This window comes from Eimeria necatrix, genomic scaffold, assembly GCF_000499385.1.
Source record: "Eimeria necatrix Houghton genomic scaffold, Enh_scaff40, whole genome shotgun sequence".
Lineage (NCBI taxonomy): Eukaryota > Apicomplexa > Conoidasida > Eucoccidiorida > Eimeriidae > Eimeria > Eimeria necatrix.
Window position 1 is genome coordinate 120570 of NW_013654299.1, and position 11931 is coordinate 132500.

Genomic DNA, 11931 nt, shown 5'->3' on the forward strand with positions numbered 1-11931 from the left:
GCGAGGAGTTGAGAATAAAGAAAAAGTCTCAAGCGCCCAACGCAAGCCCGCACGCACTGCATGCAAGTCGCAAATGCATGTGTGCCCCAAAACAAGCAAGGGGCACACACGGCGAAGGCGCTAGGTGAGCTCAGCTGCGCTGTACGGACGCTTCAACTTGTTACCTAGTCCTGCCTTACACCACAGCCTGCTTTTATCGCTTGTGGCAGACCACAAGTAAGATGAAACAACAGGTGAGGAGACACCAAAGGGACCAGCGGATCGCCTACACACCCCACACCCACTCTTCTTGCCGTCGCACAGTGCGCTTGCTGCTGCTACTAGTCCTGTTTTTACTGCTAGCCTTGCTGGAACAGTCCTGGACCTGTCACTTGGAAAGGCGACCCTGTTGCCTTTCCTTATGGCCCCAGCTTGATAACGTAGGAGCAGCAGTGCACCGAAGCAGCAGCACAAGCACTGCGCACAAGTGTGTGATGCATGAAATCACGACCCCGCAGGGTTGCGACGATTGCCAAGAAGTAAAAACAGTAGCACTGGGACAGCTGAAGCTGCATGCATGCATTTCCAAAAAGCACGAGATACACGCGCCCCAAAGGGGCTTGCATGCAACAATGCATGCAGTCGCATGCAGCACCGAAACGCTTGCCAAAAGCCGCACGCGGCCCCACAAGAATACGCAGGGAGTAAATGTATGCATTGAACGCACCAACGACGGCAGAAAGGACTGAAGACAGTCCCCGGTTGCATGCAAAGCCACATGCAGCCTTGGAAACCATGCACGAGTCGCATACAATGGAGCGAAAAAGGGTGAGGACTACAGATAAACTTGCCAAAGGTAGAGAAGACACAAACAGCAGCTGTTGTCATTTCTGCTGCTGCTGCACGCTGCCGGCATCCGTCCCCCTTCTGTTGCAGTAGGCAGATGCTGAAGCGAGGCAACGCCTCCTGGAAGGGGCCCCCATCTTTGCTGCACGTGCAGAAACCTGAAAAAAATAGGCAGACGACGCAACGCCTGCTGCTGCTGCTCCTGCTGCTGCCTTCCTAATGCTGTTCCTGCGGCCGCTAGGCTCCCGCTGCAGCAATGTTGAGGCACCACCAAACAGGCAGCAAAATGCACGCGGCTGTGGTCCGGCCTCCCTCGTATAGGCAGCAGCAGCGACACCAACAACTGCTGCTGCTACTTCTGCTGCGGTGCCACCAATGAAAGGTGGTGCATTAGCCGGAAACGACGCTAAGACGGACAGCAGCAACAGTTGAAACTGCTGCTGCTGCCGTGCAGTATATGCAGAGAACCCAGAAGAAAGAACAATGTTTTTCTGCTACCCCACAGGCTGTCAAGTGGCAGCAGCAAACCGTCTGCATGCGCTGTAGCCTTAGGAGGTCCTGCAATATGCTAAAGCCAGATCCGTATTTCACCATGGGATCACTAACCCCAAAGACATGGAAAGGAAGAAAAAAGAAAGAACACGAAAGAAAACACTAAGACTCGAAGGCAGCGCCAGCTTCTTGAACAGACTGACACAAGCCTACACAGACAACAGCTGATGCTGTTGCGGCTGCAGCACCCTCAGCTGCTGCTGCTGGAGCACTCGCTGCTCAAAACCCGCCAGCATACAGAAAAGCAGAGGCCTGCAGCAGCCCAAATTTGCTCCTTGTCACAGCCAGCCCCTCAAAGACGGGCGGGAACAAGCAGTTGTCTGCTGCACATATGCACCACACACAGCACTGCAAACACCAATTTGCTGCACGCAGCCGCACCAGCCTGGTTGCACCAGCAGACAGCAGCAACACGGCGAACAGCAGCAGCCACTTAGAGTAACTACTCAGAAAAGTGACATGTTGCAGCAGAATGTGCAGCAGCAAAAAGCAACAGGCAACAAACGAAAGCAGCAACTGCAGTAGACAGAACAGCAGCAGAGAAAAACTCACCTCATTTGATGCCTCTGTTGGGCGTCCAAGCAAGTTTGTGCCGTTCCGAGCCGACAACGTGCTGAAGTTGCTGCTGCTGCTGCTGCCATTGCTGTTGCTGCTATTGCTGCTCCGGACAACGCGGTTGCTCCGCTGCAGGGTTATAGCTCGTACAGACTTGGAAGTTCCCTTGCCGGTCGGCGGCATGTCTGCTGCAGATGCAGCAGGCGAAAGAGTGGAAGCTTCAGCATCAGTCATGCGATTGCGGTGGTCACTGCCGTTGCTGTTGCTGCTGCTGCCAGACAGCTGCTGCATTGTAGCGGACGCGGCGGATGCGTCGAGATTCTGGCTGGAGCCGCCGGAGAAATTGCTGCACCTATTTCTAGTGGAATCGAAATCTGAAGAAAGTCCAGCAGTGTTGCTGCTGGCGCTTCTGCTGCGAGGTGCCTCTTCCTTTAGCCGCAGTTCGGCCCTGAGGGCTTCGATTTCTCTCTTCATGCGGATTAGCTGCTGCAGCATCCACTGGTCGCCCTGCTGCTGCTGCTGCAGCTGCTGTTGCAGCTGTTGCTGCAGCTGTTGCTGCAGCTGCTGCTGCAGCAGCTGCTGCTTGCCTGGCAACTGACACGAGAAACTAGAAGACGAGCCCACAGAGCATGTCGTCGAGGGAGTCGCGACCGCAGCAGCAAACCCGCGGGCTGCATGCAGAGATGCCGCTGCTGCTGCTGCTGGAGTACCAGCTGCTGCAGGAGGCACCGCCACAGGTCCAAGGGACACAGGGGTCTCCGGGAAGTCCATCAGAGATAGTGCGGAAATGTCGAAGCCGCTTGCAGGATCAAGCTCAAGCCGCTGCCGCTGCTGTTGTTGCAGCTGCTGGTGCTGCATCTGCTGGTGCTGCATCTGCTGCTGCATTTGCTGCTGAGGATCTACGAAGTTCCTTCTCACGCGTCTGACGGTGTTAGACGCAGCAGCAGCAGCAGAACCTTCAGAGCGGAGGAAGCTCGATCCACCAGCGAAGTTGTCGTAGCCAAAATGCTGCTGCTGCTGCCGGCGTCGCAGCTCTTCCAAAGGAACAAGAGGCGAAGGAGGCAGCTTCACCGAATCGTCAGAATGGAGGGCAGACGGTACTCTAAGCGGCGACATTGCCATGGCTGCTGCTGCCGTTGCTGCTGCCGTTTCTGCTGCGCTGCTGCTGCCAATGGCCGCCGTGGAAATAGCAGGTAATGAACGCGTCGAAGCCGGTTCGGCGGCAGCAGCATTTGTTGCTGCTGCCACTACTGCTGCTGCGCCCGCATCGTTCCACTTTTTATGTCTTGTGGTGTTTGACGAAGGCAACCCCCCCAAATCTTCCGTAGGGGCTTGTAGCAACTTGCAACTGCTGCCGTTGCAGCTGCTGCTGCTGCAGCTGCCGCAGGCGCTACTGCTGCTGCTACTGCCGCAGCAGTTGCTGCTGCCGCAGCAGTTGCTGCTGCAACTGCTCCTGAAGGCCACTTCCGGTACTGATGTTGTACTAAGCCCTAGTGTGTCATCTGCAGAGGGCGAGTAGACGGAGGGATGAGAGTGGTGCTGCTGCTGCTGCTGCTGCTGGCGGTGAGCGATTTCCTGTGGGTGTTCAAGAGGCTGCTGCTCGGAGAACAACTCGTGCTGCGCAGGTCCCAACTGCTGCTGCTGCTGCTGCTGCATCGACAGTCCCGGCTCCTGCTGTGGCTCCTCGCTAGACAAAAAGTCCAGACTGTGGAGGTAAGAACGTCCTGCTGCTGCTGCGGCTGTTGCCGTTGTTCCTGCAACAGCACTGCTATGTACAACAGCTTCCTGCCCGCCCAGTGCATCATGGCGCAGTTCATGCTGCTGCTGCTGTTGCTGCGACTGCTGCTGCTGGCGTTCAAGCTGCCGCCGCAGCCGCATCTCCATGATATTCTGCTGCTGCTGTTGCTGGTGGCCCTGTAGCAGTTGCTGGAGCTGCTCGAGCTGCCGTTCACCAAACAGATCACTGTCCCGTAGATGCGCCAGTTGCTGCTGCTGTTCCTGCTGCTGCAGCGGCATCTCCTGCTGCGTCTGTCCCATCATCAGCTGCTGCCTCTCGCGGAGAAGGCTCTGCTGCAGCAGATCGTGCTGCAGCATGTCGTGCTGCAACACTTCTTGCTGCTGAGTCCCCTGAAGCAACAAGTCTTGGTGGTGCGCCCGCAGCAAGAGCTTGTCCTGTGAATGCTGTTCCTGCTGCTGCAGCTGCTGACCCTGCTGCTGCAGCAGCAACTCCGCAGAAAGAGCGCCCGAGTGTACTGAAGACGAAACTGACGACAACACGCCCGAAGCTGCCACAGGCACAGTGCTGCTGAGGCTGGCGACGGAGCGGTGCTGCCGCTGCTGCTGCTGCTGCAAGTCGTCCATGGAGGCGAAGGCCCAAGTGTCTGAGACATGGGAGTAAAACTGAGCAGCTGTGGCTGCAGCAGCTGCCACTGCAGCATCGGAAGCATTACCCTGTTGCTGCAGCAGCGGGTGCTGCCGCGGCGGGTGCACCTGCTGTTGTTGTCTCAGCTGGTGCTGCTGCAGCTGCTGCTGCAGCATCATAAGTGCTAGCGATGGGTCTCTAGCGGCAGCAGCAAGCGCGGCCGCAGCAGCTGCTGTAGCAGCCGGCACCTGTCCTTGTCCCCAGGACTGCTCACGGAGCGCCTCCTGCCTGCCGACTGCAGCAGCAGCTGCTGCATACACGTTATGCGCTGCTGCTGCGCTGCCGCTGCTGCTGGCCTCGCTGGCGGCCTTGACGGCCGCAGCGGCATCTGCTGCTGCGGCTTCTGCTGCTGCTGCAGCAGAAGGCGGACGCACCACCATTTCCTGCAGAGCTGGGGGAAGCAACTTCTCGTCCCCATTCTTCAGCTGAATGCGCAGCTTCTTGCCTGCTATGCACCTCTCAGACAAAGCCCTGTAAGCAGCAAAAGCTGCAACTCTGTCATCAAAAGAAGCAAAGGCGTAGCCGCGGCCGTAGAGGCAGGCCTGGGCCAGCAGGGGGCTTTCGGCGCAGGCCACCAGCTGCCCCCTGGCGGCCCTGGCGGCGCTGCTGCTGCTGCTGCTGCTGCTGCTGGCCACGGCTGCTGCCGCTGCGCCCGCAGCAGCAGCAGCAGCAGCAGCAGCAGCAGCAGCGTTCTTGTCAGACGCGCCGCAAGGCACTCGAATGCCCACTACGTGGCCAAAGGGGCCCACCAGCTTCATCAGCTCCAGCTCGCGCCAGCCCGTGGGGATTCCGTACAAGAACAAGTTCGCCCCTGCACAAAGCCACATATAATGTACATTGTATATAAATATATAAATATATCTATATATCTATATATTATATAGATTGTATTTTAATTTAATAATGCATGCTTATTTCAATAACTTAGGTTCCGCACTTTGTGCTGCTCTGCGGGGACCCAAGGTCACATCCCCGCTGCAGCAACCCCGAGCCCGGAAGCCCCCCACGCTGCGCGCTGCCTGCAGCAGCAGTTTGCTGCAGCAGCAGTTTGCTGCAGCAGCAGTTTGCTGCAGCAGCAGTTTGCTGCAGCAGCAGTTTGCTGCAGCAGTTTGGGGCAGCTCCCCAGGAAGCTAACCTGGGGGTCCGTCTTTGAGGAGAACAAAAGAAGTCTTTTTTGTTTGTTCTGCAACTGCGAGAGCATCAATAATGTGAAATCCATTTTTCAAAATGACAAGACCCTCCGTGTGGCCAGCTCTGGAGAGAGTGCGCAGCACGCGCTGGTGCTGCAGCTGCTGGTGCTGCTTCCGCTGCCGCGGCATCTGCAGCAGGCGCTGCTGCAGTTCCTGCTGCAGCGACAAATGAGGCGACCCAGCGCTGCAGCTGTCGCTGCTGCTGCTGCTGCTGCTGCTGTTCTTGTTTCTGTCCGCCTCCGCCGTTGCAGCAGCGCCACCAGGAGCACCCGGCGCGACGTTGCCGCCGCTGCTGCTCCCGCCAGCCTTGCTGCTGCTGCTGCTGCTGCTGCTGCTGTCGAGAGCCGGCAGCTCGCCATTAATGCAGAACACTTCCATGCGAGTCAAAGGCAATCTCGTTAAAGGATAATCTGCGGCGTCTCGGCAAGCCACTAAGGCGTGGGCAGGCGAGCCCTGAGCAGCAGCAGCAGCGCAGCAGCAACAAAACAGAAGCATGCAGCAGCAGCAGCAGCAGCAGCAGCTCGACGCAGAGAGTCAGGAAGAAAACAAAGCGCTTCGAGAGTGCACACATGAAAGGAAACTTAGCGCAAGCTGCTGCAGCAAAAGCTTGCTGCTGCAGCAAAAGCTCCCAAATCTAAAGAGCTGACGCAAGCAAAAGAAACATCAAAAAGAAAATTAAAACAAAGAAAACGAAGCAGCAGCAAAATGCATTAAAGCCACCAAAGACGGAGGCCGTGGGCTGCAGCAAAAGTCAGAAAACGAGATTTTCATTTGTGGGGAAATTTGTGCCATTTGCTGCCTCAGCCAAATCTGTATTGTCTTTTCAAGCCTCAGTTCCTTCAGGAATATAAAAAGGATATTTAAAACAATTTAAAATTTAATTTAATTTGAAAATAGTTCCCTAATTTAGGAAAACAAATCTGTACACGTGCTGCTGCACTACATATTTGCACTCGTGTTAACAGCAGCACAGCAGCAGCAGCAGCAGCAGCAGCAGCAGCAAGAGTAAACGGCAAAGCTTGAAACTAAAACTTCATCGAATAAAAGGCCAGAGTGCAGCAAATAAAGCAGCAAAAGAAGAACACCACCACAGGAACCTTCAAGACGCAGAATCCGCAAGACAGCAGCAAAGCCAGAGATGTCAGCAGCAGCAGCAGCAGCAGCAGCAGCAGCAGCAGCAGCAGCAGCAGCAACACACCGAAAAGAGCCTCCTGCCGTGGAAGTACATTGCTGCTTTGTCTGCTGCTTCTGCTGAGTCATAGTCTATGGAAGCGTTGCCCCACATGCCGCACTTGGGCTCGTAATTTATGTGGACTACTGCTGCTGCTGTTGCTGCTGCTGCTGCTGCTGCCAGCAGCGTGTGCTGCGTCACATTCGGGGGGATATTCCCCACAAACACGCGGCCCCCTCGCCGCCGCTGCTGCTGCTGCTGCAGACCATCTTGGGGCAGAGCGACAGAGGACCCCGCCTGCTGCTGCTGCTGCTGCTGCTGCTGCTGCTGCTGCTGCTGCTGCTTCTGCTCGCCACCTTTCCCCACATTACGTGGGAGGCAGCTGACGGCACTGTTCTTCGCCGAAGCAGCAGCAGCAGAAATTACTGCTGCTGCTGCTACTGCTGCAGAAGTGGCAAAAACGCCATCACCAAGTGCCTCCTGCTGCTGCCCACCATTGCTGCTGCTGCTGCTGCTCGTGCTGCTGCTGCTGCAGACGGCTGACACAGGCACAGCCGGGAGGCTCTTGCTGAGAAGCTGCTGCTGCCCCTTTGAATCGCCTCTTTGCTGCAGCAGCTGCAGAGAGCCGACGGACGCCGGCTGCTTCAGTTGCTGCTGCTGTTGCTGCTGCTGCTGCTGTTGCTGCTGTGATCGGTTCTTCCTATTGGTGCGGTCTTTCTCCTTCTTCGGCACCCCACTGCCTGTTCCGGCTGCTGCTGCTGCTGCTGCTGCTGCTGCAACAGCAATGCCGGCCATAGCAGCTTCTGCGGCGGCGTCTGCAGCAGACACTACGGGAGCAGCAGCAGCAGCAGCAGCAGCAGCAGCAGCTTGGCTGTCGTGCGTCTGGGGGAGTGAAACTAGTGGCTGCCCCCTGCGCTGCTGCTTCGCGTCCTGTTGCTGGTGCTGTTGTTGCTGCTGCTGCTGTTGCTGCTGTTGCTGCTGCGGTTGCGGTTGCTGCTGCTTTTGCTGCAGCTGCTGTTGCTGTTGCTGCTGCTGCTGCTTTTGTTGCTGTTTCAGGGCGATCTGCTGGTGCTTGTGGGGGAATGGTGCGGACGATGACCCTTGCTGCTGCAGCTGCTGCTCCAGCTGCTGCTGCTGCTGCTGCTGCTCCAATGGAGGCCCAAACTGCGGTCCGCTGCTGCTGCTGCTGCTGGTGCTGCTGCTGTCGCTGCTGCGGGCCAAAACTGGCACTGGCTCGGATGGCAGCAACGGGAGATGCACCTCAGCAGCAGCAGCAGCTTCGGCCTCTGACTCTGCTGCTGCAGCTGCTGCAAGGGCTGCTGCAGCAGCAGCAGGAGCTGCTGCAGCGAGACTGCTGCTATCTGCTGCCTCCGGTGCGTGTGGTGCCATAGTAGAATGACATGAGAAGCAAGACAGCACAGCTCGGGGGGCCTCAGCAGCAGCAGCAGCAGCAGCAGCAGCAGCAGCAGCAGCAGAGGCGAACCTTATCTTAGGGTCCTCTCTTCTATTTGCTTCTTAAAAGAAAACCCAGAAAAACAAAAAGAAACAAAACCCCCACGGGGGAAGTCTACTGCTAAAACGTGGAAGGGGCTGTTGCTGCAGCTGCTGCTGCTGCTGCTGCTGCTGCTGCTGCGCTGCTGCGACTACTGCTATTTCAGCCGATGCTCCAGCAGCTGCACATTATACTGCTGCTGCTGCTGCTGCTGCTGCTGCTGCTGCCTGAAGCGAGACTTTCTTGCTGCGCTGCGCCTCTGCTTCGGCAACTGAGCCCTCTTTGGCGGTGCTGCTGCTAAGAAGCAAAACAATAACTTAGAAGGATAGCCGAAGCGCTGCTGCAGCAGATTTGTCCCCCCTGCAGCAGCCGCTGCTGGCGCTGCTGCTGCAGGCCTTGCTGCTGCTGCTGGTGCTGCTGGTGCTGCTGCTGCTCGAAGCCATTAAGTGGGACCCTGAGGCTACTCTGAGCCTCAATAATTCCCTGGAAGAACGGAAGGAAGGGCAGCACGCAGTCCTGCAGCAGCAGCCAGGGCTGCAACTGCTGCTCCCGGTGCAGCAGCAGCAGCAGCAGCAGCAGCCCGTGAGGGGCCTTCTGAGGATGCACAGATTGAATGCAGGCTTGCTGCTGCTGCTTCGGAGATCCTTCAGGCGCCGAGACCCGCAGCTTGCGCTGGAAAATAAGTGGATTTTGCTGCGGCTGCAGATGGAAGGAACCGCAGCGAAAGAAGGAGGAGCGAGAGCAGCAGGAGCAGCAGCAGCAGCAGCAGCAGCAGTCCTGAAACGGATCCCACTGCAGCGCCCCAGCATCTGAAACCTCCCTGCTAGCTTACTATATATCCCTCGAAAACAAGAAGAGCTACAGCTGAGCCCAATCTCACAAGCCCCCAAACCCTTCAGACCGCCTCCAGCAGCAGCAGCAGCAGCAGCAGCAGCAGCAGCAGCAGCAGCAGCAGCAGCAGCAGGACCTTGTGAACTGTGTGGTCGCTGCAGCAGCTCCTATCCCAGCCGTCCACAGCCGCACCCTTTGAGTATTTTTTAGATCTGTTCCATTTAAGTTATAAAAATTAAAACAAATCAAATTTCAGAGTTAAATTTCTCTAAGATGGACAAGAATGGGCCTCGCCGCAGGCGCGCTGCTGCTGCTGCTGCTGCTGCTTGGGAGGTATCCCAGCAGTGCCTTGGTGACACTACGCTAGCCTGAGTGCTGCAAATAAGAGCATTAAGGGTTTATTTCTTTTTATTTTTTCCATTTTAATTTTTACGGGTCTTTTAGAGCCTCCACACTGAAGCCAGGAGGCATCCTTCTGCTGCACGCATCAGCGCTGCTGCTGCTGCTGCTGCTGCTGCTGCTGCTGCCGTCCCGTTGCTGCAGTGCCTGCCGATTCACCACCTTCTGCATTGGTGCGTAGGTCTGGGCTTTGGTTTTTCCGGCAGGGTTTGGCAAAAGGGACTCACAGGAACCCTCAAGGGTTTAGGGTTTAGGGTTTAGGGTTTGGGGCAGCTGTTGGGAGCCTGCACCTACATCCTAGGCCGGGCTGCTCTGCAGTTCTGCACTGGAAGCCAAGATGGGGGTTTAGCTGTCTCACAGTCTACAAGGGGTTAAGTAGGGTTTGCTGCAGCTGTTTAGGGTTTGGAGTTAAGTTTTAGGGTTTAGGGTTTGCTAGGGTTTAGGGGGGCTTTCACCCGCCAAACCCTCGATTAGCGTGTAGGCCAAAACACCTCTAAGTTGTGATTTGCGAGGGTTTGGCTTTGGCCGTTTTAGAAGCCAGAGTGGGGCGTCTGAAAGTTGCTGCTGCTGCTGCTGCTGCCGCTGCAGCGGCTGCTGCGGCGCTCGCTGCTGCAGCGGCTGCTGCTGCGGCGCTTGCTTGCTGCTGCAGCGGCTGCTGCTGCAGCGGCTGCTGCTGCAGCAGGTGCTGCTGCAGCAGGTGCTGCAGCAGCGCCTCATATGTTCTGTTCTATTCTGAAGTCTCGAACTAACACGCCCCTCAAGAGCTGGAGCAGCCACGGCACTTCACGGAATTCAGAAAAGTATCTGCTGCGCCAAATCTAATTTAAATTAAATAAATATATTTTTAATTTATTTTAAATATGTAGAGGGGGCCCCCATGACACCTTAAAGGGTCTCTTGGGGGCCCCCTGGAAGCTGAGGCGCACTGCAGAAACTTTGAAGCCTCGCTGGGCTGTTCTAGCTGCTGCCGGTGCTGCTGCAACGGACCTGCAGCAGCAGCAGCAGCAGCAGCAGCAGCAGCAGCAGACCCTTTAGGCTTCTGTTTGCTGCTGCATCGGCTGCTGCTGCCCTGCCTTATAAAGTAATGAGAGGGGCACAGAGGCTTTACCTGCAGCAGCTAAACATCCCCCCTTGCTTCTTAAATAGACGCAGCTAGCTAGCCACAGCTAGCTAGCCACAGCTAGCTAGCTAGCCACAGCTAGCTGCAGCTAGCTGCAGCTCACCATAGCTAGCCATAGCTAGCTACGGCTAGCCACGTTTAGCCAGAGTGAGGCGCAAGCAGTTGCTGCTAGCTGCGGAGTGCAGGCGCTCTTTGCTGCCCACAGAGGGTGGAGGCTCTCTACTGTCGCTTCTGCTGCTGCTGCTGCTGCTGCTGCTGCTGCTGCTGCTGCAGTGCACGGGCTGGCCGTGCAGGCAGCTGTGCAGCGCTGGATGTTACGAGCCCGGATTCGGGGCGAAGCAGCACTAGTGCAGCAGGCCCTAAACCCTAAACCCCAGTGAGCGAGGCCTCAGAAGAAGCCTAGGGTTTAGGGTTTAGGGTTTAGGGTTTGGAGTTGAGGCTGGCTGAGCGGAAACGCTGCAGCCAGATATCTGCGACAGGAGGAAGCAAACAGTCTCAGCTGCTGTCTTCGTTTCTTGCTGCTGCTCCAACTCCCCGTAGTGCCCTGAGCCCGTCAAGAGGCACCGCAAATAGACCCGTTGCTGCTGCTGCTGCTGCTGCTGCTGCTGCTGCTGCTGCTGCTGTTGGAAGCTAGAAAGAAGTGCTGCTAGTTTTGCTGCGTGCCACGGTGGGGTCCTCGTGTCGCTGAGAGTTGTTGTTAGCAGCACAGTTGGTAGGGGGTAAGGCAGCGGCGTTGCCTGCGGGCTTTGCTGCTGCTCTTGCTGCTTCACTTGCTGCTGTTGCTGCATTTGCTTCTGCTGCTGCTGCGCCTCCTGCTGCTGCTGCAGCAGCAAGAGTTGCTCGTAACAGGAATAAGCAGCAATGCTGCAGCAATCGGTTGCAGCCTCATCCTTGGCCACAGCTGCCCACACAGCCCATGGGTCGGTCTCATCCATTGCTGCAGCTCCGCTGCTGCTGCTGCTGCTGCTGCTGCTGCTGCTGCCGCTACACCGTGCATGCATGCAGCCCCACTCTTCGACCTCGAGTTGTGTTAAAGGCATTGAAGGGTCCTCCATGGCGGACCAGACATCGATGAAGGGCCTGTCCAGCAGCAAGCAACGTATCCAAGCCTCTCTTGGCTGCTGCTGTTGCTGCTGCTGCTGCTGCTGCTGCTGCTGCTGCTGCTGGCTGTCAGCGGGGCTGCGGGCTGGCAGAGCCGCGCTGCGCTTGCTGGATAGCAGCAGAGCAGCAGCAGCAACAGCACCCGCCGATGCTGCTTGCAGCGCTGTCGCCTGCGGGCTGCTGAGGCCTAGCGCATGCAAATAAGAAACAGCAGCAGCAGCATCTGCTGCTGTTTGGGACTTGTGGGGCCCCCTGCCGTCGCTTGCTGCTTCT

General features: G+C 57.1%; 2 protein-coding genes across 2 annotated transcripts in view; both read right to left on the reverse strand.

Moving 5' to 3' along the window:
• Positions 1-1655: 1655 nt before the first annotated feature.
• On the reverse strand, positions 1656-8104 carry ENH_00051790 (RNA recognition motif-containing protein, putative; the record flags this gene model as incomplete). Its single annotated transcript, XM_013581336.1, has 4 exons — positions 1656-1697; positions 1930-5165; positions 5490-5997; positions 6743-8104. 4 exons carry the CDS (start codon positions 8102-8104, stop codon positions 1656-1658), a joined length of 5148 nt encoding a protein of 1715 aa, XP_013436790.1.
• A 2866-nt stretch (positions 8105-10970) lies between these two features.
• Positions 10971-11931, reverse strand: part of ENH_00051800 (hypothetical protein, conserved) — a gene marked incomplete at both ends in the record, with an annotated part of 5476 nt that continues 4515 nt past the window's right edge. Inside the window, one exon of the mRNA XM_013581337.1 lies at positions 10971-11931. This exon is cut by the window's right edge and continues 1683 nt beyond it. Within this exon, the coding sequence (XP_013436791.1) occupies positions 10971-11931 (961 nt within the window).